We start from the raw sequence: 23,332 nt of genomic DNA, 5'->3' as shown, positions 1-23,332 counted from the left end.
ACATTGAATCATGGACATTAAATGGTATAGTATGCAAATTATATTTCAATAAAGCTGTTAGAAAGAAGTTAGGAATAACACAATTAGGAAGCAGGAGTTAGATTTAATAGTCAATAAAATAGTTAACCATTAGGTAATATCATTGAGAAAAAAACAGAGGGCAAATAACACAAAATAAGAAATAAAGGTAACATCTTATTAAAACAGAGTTTACTGCCCTAAAAGCACCATACCTCAGTGTTTCCATAAGGGATTATACCACATCCTTAAAAAAAAGTAATTTCAATGTCATCTATTTAAGACCAAAGAAAACTTTCTAATTATTCTTTATAAAATGAGCATAAGATTACACCAAAACTCAAAAAAGGTTAAGAAATGTTTAAGACCTTTTTGAAGAAGCACCAAAAGGAAAAACAGAACAAGGAGGGATATCGTAGTCTGGAACAGGAAGACAATTTTGTAAATATGTCAATTATTTCACCAGTTAATCTACTGATTGAATACATTTCTGACCAAAATCTTTAAAAAAAAATTGCAATAAGATTGACAAATCATTTTTTTTTTTAAACTTTTTGGTTTGGAATTTTTCAAATATATTAAGACATTGTAAGAATAGTTTAAAGTATCTTCTGACTTCAATAACTACCAACATGTGGTCAGTCGTGGACAAGTCCATTTTTAAGTTCATCCGAAGAGTAAATTAAATAGTCATGAAATTTCTAAAAGAAAAAATGAAGAGAGACTTTCCCTAGTAGTTATCTATCTAACAGAACTGCTATAGACAGACCTGAAACAGACTCACGTTTTTGTAGGCGTTGAGAATGTGATAAAGGTGCAATTTAAATCAATATAGAAATAACGACTTAAAAATTAACAAATATTGATTTGAGAGTTTTATTAATGTATGCATTTACATTAAATAAATTTCCCTTTTAGCCAAATATATGTATACATATTGTTGGGCCAACTGGCTACAAAATTTGGAAGAACTGAAATTAAATAATTTACAACATATGAAAAATAAATTTCAGACGGATTAAGGGTCTAAAGGTAAAATTAAGCCTAAAAGAGTATTAGAAAAAGTTTATAAGGAAACAGATTCATAATCTTGGTGTGAGGATCTTCCTAAGCCATGTAAGAATGATAGATGTGATTACACGAAAGCCTTAAATTTCTGTAGAATGAAACACAGTGAAAGGACAAATAACAGACTGAGAGAACAACATGCCACACATCAATTAAACCAAGGAAACTGGACGAAGGCATGGAGGCAGGAAGTAGGTGGAGTGTTTAGGAACATAAGGCAGTTTAGTGTCACCCACGTACGTGATACATGGCTTCCCATGTCATATACCAGAAATAGATTAGGTGATGCGATTTGGGTGATTCTTTTCTTCTCTGTTTTCCTGAATTTTCCTATTTTTTTCCCCATGATGCCGTGTTACGTTTGTAATGAAAAATTTAAAATTCTGTAACAAGTAAAAGGTCTGGGCAGCTCAGTATTGTTTCCTGTTTGGATAGCTGACGTTTCAGCAGCCTTCTTTCAAGTTTCCTGCTTCCTAGGTGTCACCAGGGTGCTATCACAGAGGCGAGTCCTTACAGACGGTAGAAACACAGCTGCTCAGGGACCGGACACACAAGGCAGATCCCATAGGTGTGGGAGGAGATCTGGGCGCGGGCATACGGCACCTTGCACCGCCCCATTACGCACGTGTCCGTCCCCTCTGCCCCAGTACCACCTACATCACTCATTCCGCCCGGTCAGCCCAGGTGACACGCCAGCATTCATGCCCGGCGCGCGTCACCGTCGTGACTCCGCGTCCGCACGTCCGTGCCCGCCTGGGAACGCCCCGCTCCGCCCCGCCGCTTGTGTGTTGTCGTCACGTGGCCTGGTCGGGCCTTGACGTCAGAGCCAGGGGCGGGGCCGCGCAGGCGCAGAAAAGGGGGCGGGGGACTCGGCTTGTTGTGTTGCTGCCTGAGACCCGGAGACGGTCCTGCTGCAGCTGCAGCTCTTCCAGCCCTCCCGACGATGTCGTCCCATCTAGTCGAGCCGCCGCCGACTCTGCCTAACAACAACAACAACAACTGCGAGGAAGGGGACCAGGCTTTGCCCCCGCCCGCCGGCCTCAATAGTGAGTGCTGGGCCCCGGGACTCGGGGCTGGGGATGCGGGGAGCTGCTCGGGCCGCCGCCGCCGGCGCCGCGGGGGGGAGGGGCGGGACCAGAACGCAGCCCATTGGCCAAGGCCGAGGATGTTCGGGTGACTGACAGCCGCCGTCACCGTCGGAAGGAGGCGCTCCTGTCTTCCCCGTGGCTTGTCTCGACTCCCTCTCGGGGTTTTGGGTTGGGGGCCGTCTGGGGTCTCTGTCGGGGAAGGTAAGTGGTTGGGGACAGAAGGGGGTCGCGCGCCGAGCGGCCCTGGTGCAAGCAGTTCCCTCCTGTGGGGTGGAGGGGTCGCCGGAAGCGGAGCCAATCAGGGCGGGGCGGGGGAGGGCCCAGGGGCGGGGCGCGGCGGCAGGGGGCGGGGCGGCCGCGGAGGGGACGTGGGCAGGGCTGGGGACGTGCGGCGGGGACGCCGGGGGATGGACGCGCGGGGGGCGGTGGCGGGTCTGGCGGTGGGGGGTGGAGAGGGGACGGGGTCGGAGGGGGAGGGGACGGGGGTCGAGGGGCGGGAGGGTCCCTCCGAGCCAGCCCGCGCGTCCCTTTGTTGCCACAGGCTGGTCAGGAAAATCCATTTAGCAATCAGTGGTTATTGAGTCATGTGGGGGGAGGCTGTGCCCCTTTTATTTTTCTTTTTTGCGATGTTTGAAAGTTACTCAAGTGATTTTTTTTTTTTTTAAGTGGGGTCGTGTGCCCAGTAAACCTAAGAACAGCCTCGTGACCCACTAAGGGTCGTGCGCATCACCGGGGGCGGGCCCTGGATTCTCAGACACGTGATGGACACACTCGTGCGGACGCGGGTGGGGAAAGTCAGGGTCCAGGTGGGGTTAGGACCGACTCCGCATTGCTTTTGCTGACATCCTGGTGCTCAGACCTCTTGTCCTGAAATTGCCCCCGGTTGTCGTGAGAGCTGGGAGCGGCTTGCAGAGGTTCTTGCCTGACCCTTGTGTAATTCCTCTCTTAGGAAAGAGGAGGTGGGGGCAGTCCACACAGGCTAGATGAAGTCGTTTGAAAACGTTTTGGGTGCTTAAAGGTCACGCGGCATCCTTCCTGAGAGGGAGATGCTTCCAACATGGCCTAAGCATTATTTGGGGAAGAGAGTCCTTGTCCTCACAATTTGGATATTTTAAGATGTTTTTATTGCTTATTGCTACTGCTCCATCTTGTGATGAGTTAGTTAATTCCCTGAATATTGACCTTTTCGTTTTAAACCTATTAAGTGCCTGGTGTTCTGGAATGTAAGTTTTTTATACTATTTCCCGCAGTAAATTAGGATTAATGTGTCCTCACATGTCATTTGTATCACATATGCATATGCAGTTTTAAATTACTTACCCATTTTTAGCATACTCTTTTAGAAGCATGAATTTTAGAAAAGGAAAGAGGCTCTAGTGTAACTGTCCCCAGTCATTTACCAGTAAATTATCAGGTCTAGAGTAAAGGTCTTGTTCAAGTTCACAGCTGGTTGGGACGTAGACCCGAGATTCCAACTTTCAGCCAGTCGGTGGTGTCTTCAGAACACTTGTTTCAGTGTCCAGAATCCCCTGATGTGTTTCTTATTCTCGCAGTATGCTGTTCTACCTAAGGTGTAGAGATGGCCCACCTATCCCTTTTTAGTATCTTGTTTCTTAATTGTGCTCAGGGTTTTCTTAGGAGTTAAATATTGGGTTAGTATGTGTACATGATTTCACAGAAAGCAAAGGAAAGGGATTTTATTTTTCCTTTGACTCTTTAACAACAACAAAAAAATGGGGTTGAGGTTTATGCGATTGTTTATCTGACAGACCCATGAGGTGTTTGATCTCTTTGGCCTTATCAGTTACGTTAGCTCTTAGAGGACTGAAGAACTCTCAGCCTGCATGTGATACCAAATGTTGCTTTGAGAAATCTGCTAGATAGAAAATATTTTATTGGGGGTAGGGTGAGCTTTTAAAAGTTACTGAAAAGCTTTTAGATAATGCCATGTTTAATTACTCTCCTCTTGCCTCTTTGTTCGTTTTTTTCTTTAGCTCATTACACAACACGGACTGAACAAAACAAGAAGCCTTGGGTACTGGGCAAAACAACTTATTCAGGCATCTAATACTTAGAAAATGCTGATAAGTCAGAGTACTTTGTTGGGTAAAGTTGCACAAGTATGAAAAACAGGAGATGAAACTCAGGAGATGATCTCTGGTTTGTGATTTTATCTTTAGTTCAGGGGTCAAAGCAGAGTTTTGATAGAAAATTATTGACATATTTGAAATAGTGAAACCTTCCTCTGATTTTCTTTTTCTTTTTTTTTTAAGTTTACCCCTTCAGGGGGACTGTTTACTTTCATTACAAATTAGTGGGCAAATATCCAGACTACTTCCAAGGTTAAAAGGCTGTTTTCCATTTGTTAGTTTTATTCTTAAGAAAACTATGAAGTTCCTTAAGAATGTTTGAATAAGACATTTATGTCATAAGATTCAGTAGGTAGTATAAGGAAAATCAAGGTAGTAGTATAATTCTTGTTTAATGTGAGAAGTACAGCCTTTTTTTTTTTTTTTTTTCCTTTTTAAACATCTTAAATGTACTTGCTTCCCAGTGTGGCAGGAAAGCACTTAAGGCTGTGACACATGAAGTATCACTGCCTTGTAATAATGTTTTGAATACATGAGTAAGTAGTGTGTAAGTAATCACTTGTGTGAAAGACCAACATTATTTTTTAGAATGACAGTGACTCTTGGTGGGTTGGTCTGGATTCCAGCATCACATACTCAAAACAAACCAAAATAAGGCTGTAAGGAAAGAAGATAGATATAATGAAATATGTCATGGCTGGTTAGGGTAAGAGTTACATGGTGGGCCTTGAAAAGTTGGGAGAAAAAATGAGGGGAAATACTTCTCCTTTGTCACTCTCCTGTCTCCCAGCTCCCCTACTCCCCTCTTGCAAGAGAATTGAACTGGTGATTATAAAACTCTGAAGAGTATGTGGCATGCAGTAATGTACGTAATCACGGTAACTGGCTCAGCCTTCACAGTCTGCTGTGTTAGAGAATGTGGAAGCTTGCTTCTCTGAATCTCTTAGCCATTCCCAAAGACTTAAACTAGAATATAGTTCATGTCATTGTATGTATGTACAAATTGACATAAGCCATATGAAGGAAAAGTTGTACAAAGGAAAAGCTTTCAGTCTGTAAAAGTCTTTTATAATAATAGAGAAAGCTTCCAGCTTTTAGTTTTAAAGCTTGATGGAGTGTTAGGAAGAGAGTTCACTCTGAGGTTGTTTTCTACTTTGAATTGCTTGGACAGCACAATCCTCGTGTCTTGCCTGTTCTCTTTCCAAGTAAAACGGGACTTTGTGAGGACTGGTGGAGTTAGAACATTAAGAAATTCTGAGGTCGTAAATCAGGAATGAAGTGATGGGGAAAAAGACACATGTACTTCATCTGTGGAGAAAGACAAATTTACAAAGTTGCCTTTTTGTTTTACTCAAAAGATCAAGCTAATACGTATCTTCTTAATGAATGTCTGTGTACACACCTTCTCTGCAGCCTGGTGTATTTCCGTAGACACTTTTGAAAGAGAGTTATTGACTTAAAGGAACTCTACTTTTTAAAGCTCCTAATACGTATTGCCAGATGACCCTACAGAATGTTCACTGAAGTGATGGTAATAACAAAATATTAGAAACAATCAGGTTAATGGTTAACCATAGCCGTTTGAATAATGGTTAAATATCATATATCTCTATAAATGAGATGCAATACTGTTGTTCAAAAGAATAAATGTCAGTATGTATTGACATTGAAAAACATCTTTAAACGATAGGTGAAAAACTCTTACAGAAGAATAGGTACAGTAAGTACATTTCCATTTGTTTATGAAAACAAAAGCAGAAAATTGTATGTCATTGAAAAAACTGGAAATTTCCGTGTGAAACTGTTAGAAGTGTTTTCCTTTGGGAGTAGGAATGGGAAGTTGGGAAGAGAAGTGTTAAATTTTAATTTTCTGTACTGATGTTTACATTTTCAAGGAACATGTTATTTTTGTCATAAATAATTTTTAAGAGACACAGAATATAATTATTATAGTAGCTAACACCTGCATGGCATTTCCCGTGTACTAGGGACCTTTCTTATTTTTCTATGTGCTTTATTCATTTAATCCTCCTAACAACTTTATGAGGTAGACACAATTATTATCCCTATTTTACCGGTGAGAAAACTGAGACACACAGAAGTTAAGTAACCAGTCGCAGGTGTAACAGCTATAAGTGATAGAGTGGAAGTTTGGCTTCAGCCTGTGCTCTTAACCACTGTACTAATATGTGTCAAATAGAAACTGTCTGCCTTCAGTAGGAATGCCTTCTGTCGTGCCACAGAGTGTTAAGGCCATGACAGAGATCACTTTTACCAAGCTTTTCTAGGTATGTATCTTCAAGTTCCCAAAATATATGCTAGGTAGGGTGAGCTTTTGTATTTGTAGTTCAGAAAACAGAATTCAGATAATGGTTTAGAAGTCCTTCAAAAAAGTAAGGACCAAAAGACCTGGTATTACAGCCTTTTTTCCTCTGATCCGATACTTCAAGTGAACGTTAATTGTGTTCTAGGAAGACTGGCTTCCACACAGACCCATCTGGAACCCCTGGTTCCTCAGTTTTGCTTTTGCCAAAGCAGCTCTGGGTTTTTGTTGTGTTTTGTTTATTTTACATATTGGGCTTCTGTACAAGAAGAATTGGTTTAAAAATAAGTTTGAAAATCCTAGAAACAGTGGGAATAGAAAAAAGTTTGTTTTTCATGTACTGTTTTCTCTCTTCTCTCTCTCTCTAGTTAAAATATTTTTGCAGAGCTCTAAATTTAGGGATGCTTTTTATGTATTTCTTACATACTCCAGAGGCAATCCAAATATTCAATTAAATTATCTTCAATGTTAGATCTGTCTTAGCTTTGCTAGTTGTCTTTGTTAATCCATTTTGAGTTCTCTCTAGTCCATTTTCACATGTATATAGAATGAGGCCGTGGAGATATCGTACAGCCATGTTGATTGGCCTACAGTCAACCTGTGGTGACTATGGGACTGTGACAGCCACTGGGCTGCCTTAGGTGGAAAGGAAAAGTTACTTTATTTAGCAGACACTATTGTAAGTACTTTACAACATAAACTCTTAACTAGTAGGTAGCTGATCATCTCCTCTTTACTAGGCACTTTATGTTACAGTATTTAATCCTCCCAGCAGCCCTAGGAGGTAGGTCCTGTTCTGTGTTACTTCTCTGTGTCACAGATGAGGGAACTGAAGCTCAGGGCATGGAGAAAGCAAGCACTGGAGTCACATTTCCAACCAGGTCTGCCTTTGAGTTTTCCTTCACGTAAGGGTGATGTTGAGTTCACTCTGGATCTGGTAAAGTCATCACTGCAATTAGAGTGCATTTTTAGGGGTTTGATGATTCTGATTTACCGATGGAACAACCCCTTCAGCCCTGGAACTCTCTCTAACGCTTCTGTTGGGAGTTTAGAGGAACGGCCCCACCAACCATTCCTTGGTGGTGGTATTTTCTAAAATTGGTTTGGTTACATTTTCTGAAACAAAAGTTATTGTAAAGAATGGAAATCAAGAAAAATATATACCGTTATTTCTCTTTGTTGTAAAGTTGGTTTATTGGCCACTGTTATCAATTCTTATTAAAATTAAAGCAACTTAATGTGTTCAGCAAACTCACTGGGCCTATAGATGTTTCCAAGATCTGTGCACATCACCAGTGCCACGCCCCCTCATGTGGCCCCGCCCCCTCTGACTGTTCATCTGAGAAAACTTTAGAAATGTGCAGTCCTTTCTTCCCCAGACCAACGGGGCTTAGTGAAAACCCTGGAAAGTAGCAACTCGTGGGAGAGGAGAGAGAAAAGACAAGTTCACAAGGTACGTTTAGTACATAAAAAAGGGAGAAAGAATAGAAAGAGTGAGGCATAGAGAAAAGGAAGAAACTGACCTGTGGATAGAGCTACAGCTCTTTTCTTGGATCCCTCTACCTGCCAGCTGCCAAAAAAAAACCGTAGGAAAAGAGCTAAAACTTTTTTTCTGAGTTTTTATCATTATCTGCTGATTTATGCTGCATTAATTTTATATTCCAGATTTGTACACAAATTGAAATTTTTGCTATTGGATTTAGGTTTTCTCTCTAGGAGATTCTCAGTTGTTTGTGCTAATTAGGATATAGTTATTAACTTATTTAGATGACCTTTATGAAATTTCTAAGTATATGTTTATTATTTCATTTGTGCAGCAGATATCATAGCTCAGGTAGACTATGAAAAAAGTGTGTCTGTGTGTATGTAGGGATGTGTGTGTGTATATGTATACACAAACTATAAGGTAAGCAGCCTGTCTAGCAATGAAGTAGCTATTTACTTTTTGAAAAGCAACCTCTGCATTTTCGGTAAAGTTTTTTATTTTTTATTTTTTTGGCAGCTGGCTGGTGCAGGGATCTGAACCCTCGATCTTGGTGTTACAAGACCTTGTTCTAACCAGCTGAGCTAACTGGTCAGCCCTCAGTAGAGTATTACTTGTAGGTAAACTAAGTTTTAACTGGAGAGAAAATTGGCCAAAAGACACATTTTCTATGATGTCAGTTTTAGAGTTCCCAGCTTCTTCCAAATTGGTCAATTGCGTGAACTACTTCAGGAACAGAACTATATAGATTTTAGACTTTTATTGCTCCATGTTTATTTTCTTTAGAGTTCTTTGCATTTAGTTTGAGGTGAGTCAGAATTCTTATCTGAATTCACCGTGTTCACGTCTGTGTGCACATGGCAGATTGCAGTTCTGCTGTGGTTAACTGAAGTTATCTTACGTGTCTGACAGGTTCCTGGGTGGAGCTACCCATGAACAGCAGCAATGGCAATGATAATGGCAATGGGAAAAATGGGGGGTTGGAGCACGTTCCTTCCTCATCCTCCATCCACAATGGAGACATGGAGAAGATTCTTCTGGATGCACAGCATGAATCAGGACAGAGTAGTTCAAGAGGCAGTTCTCACTGTGACAGGTAAGTGGGATTCATGTTTTGGCAGAATTCAGGAAACAAACAGATGAGTTATGAGCCTCATTCCCATTAGAAAGAATTCATTTGCTTAAATCTCCACCTAACAAAAAATACTACTCCTAATTTATTGCAGTGTATGTATTTAAATCAGACAGCTAATTGGCAGGTATACTGTTTCCCCAGATTAAATCATTTTTCTTACTGTATTATTTTTAGGTGTTCTTCACTTTAAAATTCAGTGGTGTATAAATGTTTGCTGATAGAATTAATCTAACTTTCTTACATTTTCCTTTGTCCTTGTGTGTCTGTTTCACAGGTCACATTCTGCCTTGAATTAGTCACTTCTGTATATTTCTGTCTTCCCTTCTAGATTGTGAGGCTCCCAAAGGCAGGGGTCATATTTCTCCTTCTTTGTGCCCTTCACGGTAATGGTACTGGTGTGTAGTGGACACTCAGTAAATGCTTGAGTCAGAGGAACTACAAGTTGATTCAAGTTACAGTAATATTTGCACAGTGGAAGCACCATTTGGGGCCTGTAAAGACAGTTAATTTTGAAGGCCATTCCAGTTTTCGGAAGTTGTTCTATTTCAGACCTCATTTTTCTGTATTTGACTCAGGGAAACTAATTCCACTGATTAAGGACTGCTTATGGTGAAAGAGTAAGAATATAGAGAGATGTATGAGTAGTCATTAAAGTATTTTTCAGTATAAGCTTTTCTTTTTTCAGAGTGATCAGGTGTTAAATGACATAGTGGTGTATTGAAAAATTCTACTGCAGTGACAGCCACACTGTTAGCATTATGGTGTACTGGATGATTTTCTGGTACATTAAAACATAACTGATATTAACCATTTAGAAAATGCAAATGCATAGGAGAAAGAGAGAAAACATCAAAAAAATGTAAACAGTAATTATGTCTGAGAGGTGGAATTATGGATGATATTTTTCTTCTTCTGAATGTTTTTGTACTTTGTAAAGACTGTATATAGAGTACATATTATTATCAGAAAAAATTAAAAAAGGAGAAACGAGTTAAAATCATGCTGGAAGTTCCTGCATGGGTTACAATCCGCTGATGTTACCAAGGTAGCCAGAGGACTGGTTTGTTGGCTCTGTGGCATACCGCCCACCCCTGCTGCCCCCGTGTCATCTGAGACATGTCCCTGTGCTTCCCTGGGATGGCTGTTGTCATAAGCAGAAACAGAGCAGATGGCTCTTTTCTGAGCAGCTTGCATTGATTCCAGAAGCTACAGCATTAGTCTGTCTTTCAGAATGAAGATTTATATTATATTTATATTATGAAACTCACTGATGGATTTCTGAAGTTTCTGCTTGTTGTGGCCTGCCGATAAGGCTTTTACTATATGTGGCTGTTGGTATTTGGTGCCAGTGTGCCCATTAACTTGCTATTCACATGGTGTTGTCATTGAGCAGAGAAAAAGTCACTTGCTTTCCTGTCTGGCCTTCTTATTTCATTTATGTTTGCAGTTATACATGTGATAGAATATGAATTCACCTTCGCATGATCCTGTTTAAGTTTGGGTTTCTAAACATGAACAGATGTGTGACAAATGCATTTGAACTCTTTTCCTGTCCCTCAGCTTGTGTATCCTCAGGCTCTGGGTTCCTGCTCATCTTTCAGAGGAGGCCTAGAACTCTAGCCCAACAATATACTCTCCTGGGATATCTGACTAACATGCTTTAACACTTAAAAGTATCTTCAAAATTATGTCGTTTGAATTGCCATGCATCTCTATATCTGAAGCTGTTTGTTGAGCAGTGTTTCTTGTAAGCAGAAAAGATTCAGGATTGTTGGATATTCGTCCCAGAGCTGATTCATGTATATGTCGATTTAAAAATAATGCCATAGATATACTTCTGTCACTGCAATGATTGTTAGAAGATAACCCCTATGTGTTTTGCTTTGTGTCCCACCCTGTGGTTGGGGTTTTCAGTCTTGACTGCACACGAGATCTACCCAGGGAGCTTTTAAACACAGATGCGCTAGCCCTTTCCCACAGCTTCTCAGTCAATCGTCAGGGCAGGCGGAGACCTCGGACTATTTTGAAAACTCCACAGCTGACCCTCATGTGAGCCAGGGTTGAAGCCTTGGTGCATTCCGGAGTGTTGGGAGTAATGAACAGGTTACCCATGGAGAGTGGTGTTTTTCTAAGCATGACTGGAGCCAGTGGTAAAGAAGAGTGTGAAAGTGGAGCAATGCTTCTGGAAAGTTCTTAACTGTCACTCTGACTGCCTCGATCTGGCTACAGCTGTGGAAGGCTGGCCCTTAACTCGATGCCTGGCTGTGGACCCACCAGTGTTAGGAGCACAAAGTATAAACTGAGGACAAGTGTGCATGTTCCAGTTGGTTTCTGTGCTGTAGTCTGACATTTCTAGTTCCAGACAAAAATTCTCTAAATACATATGGTATATTTGTTTGCTATTGAACCAGCTTTTCCCTTTTTCTGTCCCCATTTAAGAATCTCCTATGTCAGTTATACTAGTCTAAGACTCCTAGGCCTACGCAGTCAGATGAATTTGTAGTGATCTTAACTTATTTTTGATTCAGTCTCACCAGCATCTGTATACATTAACATTGTACACACGCTCTTGGTACCTTTAATAGTTAATATCTATTCTTTTGAGCAAGTTAATCCCTGTGCATTTTTCACCTCTGTTTTATTTTAGATTTGGGGGCCGTTTGTGTGTATAGTGAAAGATCTAGTGACTTGTGGTCATACAAGGAATCATAGATAAAGCTAAGAAAAGAACTTAGCACAATGTATTCATCTGTTGTATCAAGTACAGTTTGTGATCATGTGCTTTTGCCGAAGAATTTATCTGTAAATTTTTGTAGTTCTGGGAATATGTTTATACTATCATTGAGGTTTTTATATTCATGTGTAATTCATATTTATATTCATATGTATTCATTCACTCTGAAATATCTCACAGCAAATATTTCTGAAGTAAGTGTGGAATAGTGGTTCTCAAATTTTTTTGATCTCCATACCCCTTTATACTCTTATAAATTAGTAGGGACCTTAATGAGCTTTTGTTTGTGGGTTATATATTTTGGTATTATTTTAGAAATTAAGACAGAAAATTTTAAAATATGTATTTATTTATTTTAAAAAAACTCATTACATTTTAACATAAGTAACTTTTTAATGAAAAATAACCATTTCTCACAACCAAAAAAAATTGGTAAGTATAGTGGCATTATTTTACATTTTTGCAGCTCTCTTTAATATCTGGCTTAATAGGAAACAGCTGGCTTCTCATCTGCTTTTGTATTTAGTCTGTTGTGATACCACACATCATGTAGCCTTTGGGGAATTCTGCTATATACTGATGACAGAATGAGAATGAAAAAGGTACCAAACAGCATTACGAAAGCAATTTTAACCTCAAAGACCCTCTAAAAGAGTCTTTGAGAACTGCTGGTGGTGAATTATTTAATAATGAAAGAACTTGGAGAAAAAGAACAGTGAACTAGGTTTCTGAATTTGAAAATCATTTTACTTTTATTGGAAAAAAAGAGTAAATATAAGAAAATGAGACAATCTTGTGTCTTTAGGTAATATTTCCCTTGTGGATTTATTGTTGTGAAGGAATTCATCACCACTGAAAAAGTCCAGAACATTTTGGGAATAAGAATGCTCTATTTCATTTAGGCACTTAAAGTCACATAAAATTTTTTAATCTTTTTTTTTTGGTCAGCTGGCCAGTATGGGGATCTGAACTTAAGACCTTGGTGTTACCAACACCACACTCTCCCAAGTGAACTAACCGGCCAGCCCAATATTTTCTTGTATGGGGTTATGATATACTTTTTGATTTGCTGCTTTTTCAAAGCCATACTGATGTAACTTTTAATTTTATCATTTCTAGTAGAGGGCAATTTGTTCGACAAAATGAGGATTAAAATTAATGGCTAAATTCTGTCTCTCTTAGCCCTTCCCCACAGGAAGATGGGCAGATCATGTTTGATGTGGACATGCACACCAGCAGGGACCACAGCTCTCAGGTGCGTGCACGTCTGTGTGTGTGTGCACGTTTATCATTCCAGTTTACAGTGAGTAATTAGGAGAGATTCAAATTCTCAAAGTAAGCATGTTTTGCTAAAATATATTAAAGAACAAGAAGACTTTTAGAATAATTTGAAGCTGTTTCATAAGTTAACTCAATTTCCAATTTTGGAATTTATTTAGAATCATATAGTTCTTGTTGCAGTCCTTAACAACTAAGAATTTGGGGCCCTGTCACCCTAAAAGAATTGAAAAATTCTTGTCTGTAACGTACCATTTCAATATTCCAGGCTACTTTCTTGAGTTTAAAAATGGAAAAACTGAGGTAGGTGTTTTATTTACAGTCACAAAATAAATGATAATGAAGAGTTGTGTATAACCAGGTGTGAAAACTTTTTCTGTATCTGAAATCAAAGCAATGACTTTTGAGATGAATTTGAACAACCAGAGCTAAAAGTCATCTAAATTATGTGGGGTTCGTTAAGTTAAAGAAGATTAATATAGCTCACTAGGAGTTGCCATTTTTAGGAATATAGATAGATATAGTATTAAAATCTTACAGAGGTTTGTGTTATGAATCTTAAAACATATAGTAAGTTATAATTGTTGCTAATGATTTAGAATAGTCATGGCCAGCCCTTAACTTCATTGATGTGTCAGATCACCTAAAATGTCACTAGAGGACAAATTCTTAGGACCGGAACTATTGTCCATTTGTCCTGTGTTAGGGCACTGGAAAAATAATGAATGTTTAAATGAGTTATAACAAAACCTGTGTTATAGGATTCTCACTGTACAGAGTCCTGGGCCCGTTGGTGCTAGAAATATTTTGCATGTAATCTTGGATTCCTCCAGTATTTTTTTTTTTTAAGAAGGCCACACAATTTCTCCATTCTTTGACTGTTCTCTATTTTTGCTGTTCTCTGAAACCTAGAAAGTCTATGGATTGAATACAAATTTATTTTATGATGAGCTTTATCTTGTAGATAAGCTTATGCTAGCAAGGCTCTCATGTAGTAAGGTGATCTGACCGGAACTGTTGAATTGCTGGCTTGTGTGTGTCAGTCTGGCCACATGCAGTGAGATGTAATAAGGTAGAAGAAAGCATACGAAGTCTCCATGGTGAAAAGTATAATAAGGAATCCAAGAGAGAAATGGAATTAGTTCTGTGCTATAGTCTTTCCCAGGGAGCATGTCTTCAATCAGTATTGCCTTTTGTGCAGACAGGTTGAAAGTCTAGAGTAGCATTTTCCAAAATGTGTTCTGAGGAATGTTTAATGGGAAGCTCCGTAAGACCATTCTGAAGTCAGATAAGTGGAAAATAATGCGACCCCCGGTCTCCCCATCCTTTCACACCAGTAGTAGCTCTGACAATTCCTGCAGTAAAGAAATCGGCTTACTTAAACCAAATGTTTCCCAAGCTTATCTGACCTTGGACCTCCATCCCCCGCTCCACATAAATTTTCCCCCTAATAACTAATAACTCAGTGGGATAAGTATTGTCCTGGCTCATAGTGTAGTGGGCTCACAATTAGATTTTTAACTGATCATTGAATTTTCATGGAATTCTAGAGCTGAATGCATATAGCCTAGAATTGCAAAAGAATTTGCGAAATTCAAGAGGGGGAATATAAGGTTTTTGGCCTGTCAGATTCTGGTAGGGTTGCCAGTGTGATACCTACACAGAAACAAGTACCTAAAGGAACATTGGTTACCGTCAGGCAGGGGCTTAGCTGTTCTGACAGTCTGATCAGTCAATTTAAACAAGGGTAAGTGTTTGTAAAAGCAGTCTAGCTCCTATAAGAAAAGCATTATCTGTTGAGTAAGATTCCTCACAAGGGAGATATCAGTAGGTACAATTTATTTAAACTTTCAAAGAGCCTTTTATATTTTTTTAAATTGAAGAAATAATTTAAAAATTAATTACTTTGGGACTTGGGAAAATGGATTTTTTTCATGAACAAGAAGAAAGTTTAGGGTTAGGAAACAATTGGAGACAATTAAAGGACTGTTACTGTACTTGTGCTTATGGAATGTTTTCATATGTGTCTTCTTGGAACATATGACATTTTTGAGCTTTTTTTATGAGGAGGAAGGAAAGGCACTAACATTTATTAGATATGTTCCAGGTGCTAAGTTTCTGTTTAAAAAAATGAGTCTCACTTTTAATGTTCTCAGTCCAGTGAAAGGAGACAATTATCCCCATGGACAGATGGGAAAACTGAGGCTTTGTGCCTGCTTAAATGACTTGTCTAAGATCACAAAGCAAGTGAGTGTTAGAGCCAGGATGAAGAGCAGGTCTGTTTGAGCTGTGGCCTCTGTTCCTTCTACTAAAATAAGTCAGTGAATGGGATCGATTACAGGAGAGCTCAGATGGTCATGAGGACGAATTAAAAAACGCCTGGTGAGTGATGGTATGGGGAAGCCTAAGGTAGTGCATTTAGGAAAAAGATCATTCAAACTGCTTTTAGAGGGCCGGCCTGTGGCTCACTTGGGAGGGGGTGGTGCTGATGACACCAAGGCCATGGGTTCAGATCCCCATATAGGGATGGCCGATTAGCTCACTTGGGAGAGCGTGGTGTTGACAACACCAAGTTAAGGGTTAAGATCCCCTTACTGGTCATCTTTTAAACAAAACAAAACAAAACAAAAAAACCCCGTGCTTTTAGGAAAAAAGTCCTCAAGAGTCTCAGTTTTGTTGCAGAAAATGGATTGTCTCTTGAAGACATTTTTGCATTGTGTATCTGGGACCAGAGAGGCCAGCAGTGTTGGGTGTCATTGTAAGATGATCCAGACTAAGATGTCCTCCATTTTCCCTCTTGTAAAACTGTGGTTTATCTGTACCTGGATCACAGAATGCTGTTTAATATTAACATTTAGAGAACTTGGGGTGGGCCAGAGAAGGAAAGCTTAGTGATTACAAGATAAGAGACTTCATGCGAGGACAGGCTGAAATGATCAGAATCCTCCCTGAGTAGATTAGGTGTAGAAAGAGGTTCATTTGTTCAAAGCATGAATCTCACATATAATTCAATTAAGTACACTTTTACTGTATTCTTGAATTCCAGGGCTGGCTGGTTAGCTTAGTAGATTAGAGTACAGCCTTGTGACAGACACCAAGGTCAAGGGTTCGGATCCCTGTAATGGCCAGCTGCCAAAAGAAAAAGTACCCTATTATGGAATTCCAAGAATTAGAAGGCAATTTAAAACCTGAAAGTGGCAAATTTAAGATGAATAAAAGGAAACACAGAGTAAATAAGGAGAGTTTATGACCCTTATTCTTAAAGTAAGCATTAGAATAAGCTTAGAAATTTATCCGGAGTTTTGTTTTGTTTTTTAAATACTAATTCAAAGTTAACATTGTTTCACTCAACTGAGAAAATTACATCATCTTCAAAAAAAATTAAGGCATAAAGCCTTACTGCATTTTCATTTTGTCAAATTGTATGAAATATTAACTTGTTCAAAAATTTAAATCTAAATCTTGCAGCAGTTTTAAAGAGAGACATGTGAGGCCAAAGTAGAAAACTGTAAACAGAAATGACCCACAGTGTTGGATATAGTCACATACTGTGTGTACACAAAGTATATCTGTAAGTATATTGTAACAATTTATTGTTTTTGATTTAGGGTGATTTCAGTGTTACTCCAAAGAGCCAACTCATTATTCTGAGTAATCTCAGTACCCAGTGGGAAAAGATTAATCCTGAATGCTACATTGTGTCATTCAGTGGGATTTGCCAAATTCAGCAGAACTGGATAAGGATGGTACTGACAAGAATAGCAAAACGCCCAGGGATTTCACGTTGGGTTTGATAGTAAAAGGGACTGTGTGTAGAGACTGTCTGAAGCTCCCTTCCTGGGGCAGCTATTTCACTGAGGACTAGACCTGTCAAAAAGAATCAAGCAAATATGTCAGGTTGTGCAGTTCTTAACTATCTACTGAAAAAAATGAAAGCTTTGGTCAAAGAGTGAATCCTTTTCAAACAAAAAAGAAATGAAAACACCTCTTAGCTTTGAGACCCTGTAGTTTGAGGTCATAGCATCACATTCCTTAAAACTGAATAAATAATACTATGTCATTTTTTAGGAATTTCTCATTCCTGTGGGTTCTATTAAAAGAGAAGCTTTTGGAAATTTTAATTATTCTTGGCCTAAATCTTGCCTTGAAACTTTACATTATCATTAGCAATAAAAATGATTTATTTTTCATTTATTTGATAAAATAGATGTTAAATTCTAACTCAATTTAAAATAGATTATTCCAAAAAATTTTGGGGTGATGTAGTTTCAAAACCTTAGGAAATGTTTGGATAACTGTTTGAAAAAATAATCTCCTTCCAGAGAGTAAAACCTAGTGCTTGGCTTAAGAATGAGGACCCTAGAGACAATTTGGCTGGGTTTGAATTCTGGCCCTGCTGCTTACTAGTTGGGAAACCTTAGGTAGGTTACTTAATGTGTGTCTCAGTTTCCTCATCTGTAAGATGGAGTTGTAATAGTTCCTATTTTTATAGGGTTGTTGCAAGGTAAAAGTTGATGCATGTAGTTTAGAGTGATGTTTTTCTCTTTAAATGCTCAGTCAATACAACTATTTATTTCCTCATCACATCTCCCACTTATTTTTGTTTTACTGCTCATCACTTTGTTTTTGTTAGCATATCCTTTTGTGTATGTTCCCTTTTATTTGTTTTAATTACGAAAATTTTAAATGCAAACAAAAGTAAAGAGAATAATACAGTGGACCTCCATGTAAGCATCACCCTAATTCAGCAGTTATCAAGATTTTGCGCGCTTTAGTTAGCATTATATCCCCAAATAGTTTTTTCAAGTTCATATTCTGTGCTTATATGTAACAACAGTGAAGCTCACTCAAGTTCTTTCTGAGCTGTTAAATACTCTGATCTTAGATCATGCTGTCAGCCTTTTTAGAAAAAACATCTTTTTTAGTGAAAATTGCTGATGCACAGATTTATGAGTTTGGTATATATTCCGTCCAGATTTGTCTCTATATTGAGAGGAAGTGGTCTCCTTTTTTCCTGTTTTAAAGTTTGAATTCTTCTTTACAGTCAGAAGAAGAAGTGGTGGAAGGAGAGAAAGAAGCTGAGGCTTTGAAGAAAAGAGCAGACTGGGTATCGGACTGGTCCAGTAGACCTGAGAACGTGCCACCCAAGTAGGTCCTTAACTTGTGTCTTTGCAGTGGACACGGTGATCTGTTTCACATGTTTATGTGCAGGGGGCCTGGTGACCCCAAGATCTTTTTAGCAAATGCATTTCTGACACCCACTTCTGAATTTCCTTCTCAGGGAGTTTCACTTCAGGCACCCTAAACGTTCTGTGTCTTTAAGCATGAGGAAAAGCGGAGCCATGAAGAAAGGGGGCATTTTCTCTGCAGAGTTTCTGAAGGTGTTCATTCCTTCTCTCTTCCTTTCTCACGTGTTGGCTCTGGGACTAGGGTGAGTACTGGTGAACTCCCAGAGTTTTTTCCATTCGTTTTACCCTCACGTTTTGTTTTCAGATGTAAGAAATGTATGTGAAAGCAGTTTGTATTGCTTTTCTTTTAATGTTTCAGTACAAATAAAGTGAACATAAGAATTATTAGAGTTGTTACATGATTGAGTCTAGCAATAAGCATTTTTAATAATAGTAGGGTTTTTTCTTATATGAAAATAAGATGTTCGTATTAATCCCCTAAGTGATAATTTTTAAATGGGCTCTTCTGTGATTGAGTTTACTTTTTGGGTTTTGTTTAAAATTTAGCTGATCTTGAGTAATTTATAAAGTAAACTAATCTTTAATGTGTAAATTTTGTAGTCGATGCAAATATTTTTTTTCCCAGATTGGAACACGTACCATTACTTTGTATAGTCCTTGAGTGAAACAGGGAGGTTGATTGTGAGTGCTGTTTTGTTTTCTTTCCCCTCAACTTTGTAGCATTTTCATGTATTCTGCTAAAATCAGCCTCATTTCTTACCTGTAATTCATTAATTTTCTAGGCATGTCTTCTAAATAATTGCTTTTTTTTTCTTGATTTTGACAGTTGAGGAAATATACTTCTGGAAGATTTTAAGAGTTAAATAGTAGCTGTTAATTTTCTTCAGGACATGTCTGTGATGCTCTTTAAGTGTGCCTGGTGGGTTATGGTCTGTATGACATGTAAAGGACGGATCATCCGTTATCTTCCTTTAAGGAGCTCAGCATAGTGGGAAGATATTTCCCGTCAGAAACAGGAAGCGTGTATGCAGCTTTCCACACCCCTTTTGTCTCACAAACAGCAGCAGGGAGGTGTTGGTGGAGGAAGCGGAGTGCATGTGTTGTGTGGGGGTTGGCGTGGGGCGGGTGGGGTAGGAGGGTAACACATTGCTGAGTGCACAGTTGTTCATTTGTCCTCAAGAAGTTGGGTTTTGTAGCTTCCAGTATCTTTCTTTCATGATTCTTTGGACTGTTTCTCCTGCTGTAAGTGTAACTATTGCTATAGATGAATGTAAAGGAGGGCTGAAAAAATTGGTTGCTTTTATTGCACTGGGGCTAAAACTAGTCATGTGTTTTCCATAACTTCCCTTCTGCTTATTTCATTGAAGGGTCAAATACTTGCTTGGCATGGAAAAGTTATATTAGGCCTCTAATCCTTAAACATTATTAGCAAGAGCTATTTTTAAAGCATTGGCAGTTTTATTTTCCTACACAGAGCACCAAAATGATTTGGCATATTACTATATTTTTGTATCTGAAATGGCAATAGAACTTTTTGTTCTCCAGAAAGGAGCATCTCAGAGGAGGTTGGCTCTGCTGTGCTCCTTGGAGGGATCTATTCTCCCTAGCTAATGGTGTCTAATCTCCGCCCCTGTGCTGTCCAGTGCTGACTTAATGAGTAAACAGAATCATGTAAAATTAGTTCGGCTGGGCTGGTGACTGGTTTTAAGAAAGGCAGTGATGATTTCAGGGTGTTCAGGATGCCAGGGGACCATGCACATATACCTTTAGAGCCTTTCACAAGGCCTGGAAATGTAGTTTGTAAGTAGAGTTCAGCCTGTCGACAGGCTGGTGTGGAACTGTTGGAACAGATGGGACATGACACACTCTGCTTCCTTTCAGCATCTACATTGGAAAACGACTGAGCACACCTTCTGCCAGCACCTACTGAGGGAAGGAAAAGCCCCTGGAAATGTGCGTGACCTGTGAAGTGGTGTATTGTCACAGTAGTTTATTTGAACTTGAGACCATTTGTAAGCATGACCCAGCCTACCACCCTATTTTTACATATCCAATTCCAGTAACTCTCAAATCCAGTATTTTATTCAAACTCTGTTGAGGCATTTTACTAATCTTATTCCCTTTTTGGCCTGTAGGACACTTCAGAATTTCCTAACAGAGTTTACCATTGTTTAGAAATTTGCAAGGGCTTCTTTTCTGCAAATGCCACCAGCAGATTATAATTTTGTCAACAATGCTATTGTCTCCTATTAGTCCCACCATTCTTAGACCTGTATCATTCATGGTATAAATTTTACTCTTACAACATAACTAGCATCTCTCTCTCAAAAGGAGATCAGGTTAGCAAATGATATAAAAGCTTTGTTGTTTACTTTTTGCGTTTTTTTTTTTTTTTTTTTCAAGACAAAGGCAAGCTTCCCTAAGCTTGAATTTATAGTTATTAAAAAGAAAATAAAAACAACAACAAAAAAAGCAAGACACAAGGAAAAAAAATATCCTGGGCAATAAAAAATTATTTTCAACCAGCTTTAGAGCCACTTTTTTGTCTAAGCCTCCTAATAGCGCCTTTTAATTTGTAGGAGGCAGGCTGTATAAATGATAGATATGAAACAGAACAAGAACTAACTTACATCAGCAGATTTTAATACTAGTATATTGTAATGCTGTCTTTTCTATGGTGTAGAATCTTTATTTCTGATAAGGAACGTCTCAGGCCTAGAAATACATGAAACTGCTTTTGAGGTTTTTGTGTGTGTGTTTGGTATTTTTATGTTTATTAGCTGCATGTGGATTTTTCATGACTTTCTTTAAATTTTTTTTATTCCTTCATTTTTTTTTTTTCCTCTAAGCAGCAGCTTTGGAATGAGTTCCAATTTGTGGTGTTAATACAGGCTTCTTGTTCTAGGAAGCATCACTTATACTCTGAAGCCTTTAAACTCTGAAGATAATTATTTCGGAGTTATTCCAACCACATGTGCAACTTTGAAAGACAGACTTGGGTTGTGGGAACAGTTGACAAAATTCTGAAAAGATGCCGTTTGTTTCCTTCTCATCTCTCGTTATTAATGTTTGCTGTACAGTCTTCCCAAGGCAATCCCTGTGATTCTGCAGGCGCTGTTAATTTTCTCATGTAGCTATTTTTTCAGTTATGTTAAACTCTTAAAATTCCAGAAGACTCAACCAGTTCCTTCAATGATACACTTTTTTGTTTGTTTCTAAAATGTGAAGCTTTAGGACCAAATTGTTAGAAAGCATCAGGATTACCAATTACTTTAAGAACATTTTATTGAATTTCAGAACACATAGCAAGACTCTGAAGGATACTACTATATGTTTTATATATAAATAATTACTGTTTATGATATAGACATTGCTATTGAATATTTAGAGAACCATTGTTAATTTTAAAACTAGCAATCTATGAAGCACATCAGGTTGACTTGAATAAAAAACACTATCACAGCCAGTTTGCAGAAACTAACTTCTTTCTCACATCAAGGTTTGTAAAACAGATGTGTTATTGTGGAAAATGACATACAGATTAAACAGAATAATTTCTATCTTTTTTTCAAGAATACAGCTGGCTATCTTTCAGTAAGATGATATGTCCAATGTAGTTTTCTGAATTATTTTCTTTTTCTTCCTGGCATTCGATGTCTAAATAATTTTGGACATTTTTTATTATGCTTTGTTTCTGTCTTACTCTTAAATCTCGTAACACTTGATTTGCCTTCTGTAACCTATTTATTTCAAATGTTCATATTTGAATTTCTTTGGGAAGAGAGTAATTCTGATGGCCCACTGATTTTGAAAAGCCTGAATAAGATTGGAAAGGCTGGTAAAGTTAAGAGAACTAAATAAATAGCCAAGCTGCTACACTATACAATTTGTATTACAATTGAGATCATGGGAGGGAAAAGTAAAATTATACTTTAAATAAGGGTGACTTTTTACAGGCAGCACATTGCCCTCTTTCCAAATTCAGTAGCAGTTCTGTCAGTAGTGTAATTGAACTTGGATATGTTTTTCAACATTGAAAATAAATTTAGTTTTTCCCTTTTTCTTAAAGTATCTGTGAAATTATGGAATATTACTTAAAACACAAATACATCATCACAGTAGAACTTGTCATAAGATGAGATCATGCAGTATTTATTGATAGAGCCCTAACATATGGAATGAATTTTTATGCTCCTGCTCAGGTTGATGTTGAACAGAAACATTGTATGATTGGAAAGGAGAATTCAGCAATTAACAGTTGAAATTTTAAGATTCATAAAGCTTTACACCTGTTTACAATTTGGGGATGAAAACGCAGGCTTTGTTTTTCTGTTTGATGAAAACTGGCTTAACATATTTGTACAAAATCAAGAGCAAAACTGCACAAACTTGCATACTGAAAAGTGCAACACATTACCTGGATTGCAGTAAAAATATTGACTATTCTAAAAAATGAAAATTGAAGACTTAGCCAGTTAGATAAATTTTTAAATGAACCAGTTGAAATTATTGGAATTAACTGAGCCGAGGTGATTATGCATTCTTCATCTATTTAGTTAACACTTTGTATCATTATATACAGTTTACAATACATGTATAACTTGTAGCTATAAACATTTTGTGCCATTAAAGCTGTCACAAAACTTTGTCTGTACATCATTTTTATGTCACGTGCATTGCCTGGGAGTTTGGAGGCAAGAGTCCTGTTGTGTCTGCACAAAACTTTACTGCTGTGGCATTCCTTGTATACTGGAGTGCCTTGGTGTGCCAGAAAGGCGGCTGGGGCTCCTGCCCTCACCGTCACCGCCCAACGTAAGGATTCACAAGTGCTGGGGTGGCAATGTATGCTAGTGTGTGGGACTGTAACTTTCCCAGCACTTGTTCTGCCAGATGCCACACAGTGGCAGGACACTGTTCACAGAGGGG

General features: G+C 38.6%; 1 protein-coding gene across 1 annotated transcript; it reads left to right on the top strand.

Moving 5' to 3' along the window:
* The first annotated feature begins 1,947 nt into the window (after positions 1–1,947).
* On the top strand, positions 1,948–23,027 carry BNIP3L (BCL2 interacting protein 3 like). The gene is made up of 6 exons (XM_063086592.1): positions 1,948–2,132; positions 8,983–9,166; positions 13,122–13,194; positions 18,262–18,365; positions 18,499–18,648; positions 20,288–23,027. Exons 1-6 carry the CDS (start codon positions 2,030–2,032, stop codon positions 20,334–20,336), a joined length of 663 nt encoding a protein of 220 aa, XP_062942662.1. The 5' UTR covers positions 1,948–2,029; the 3' UTR covers positions 20,337–23,027.
* Positions 23,028–23,332: the final 305 nt, after the last annotated feature.

The sequence above is a fragment of the Cynocephalus volans genome, chromosome 2 (genome assembly GCF_027409185.1).
Source record: "Cynocephalus volans isolate mCynVol1 chromosome 2, mCynVol1.pri, whole genome shotgun sequence".
NCBI lineage: Eukaryota > Metazoa > Chordata > Mammalia > Dermoptera > Cynocephalidae > Cynocephalus > Cynocephalus volans.
Note: the sequence above shows the minus strand (reverse complement) of the source record. Positions and strands in the feature narration are given on the sequence as shown.

Excerpts from the sequence above, each read along its gene's own strand:
- BNIP3L (XM_063086592.1), top strand. The coding sequence starts at position 2,030 with ATGTCGTCCCATCTAGTCGAGCCGCCGCCGACTCTGCCTAACAACAAC. Across the intron at positions 13,195-18,261 it reads GCAGGGACCACAGCTCTCAG|TCAGAAGAAGAAGTGGTGGA; the intron begins GTGCGTGCACGT and ends TCTTCTTTACAG. Across the intron at positions 18,649-20,287 it reads GTGTTGGCTCTGGGACTAGG|CATCTACATTGGAAAACGAC; the intron begins GTGAGTACTGGT and ends GCTTCCTTTCAG.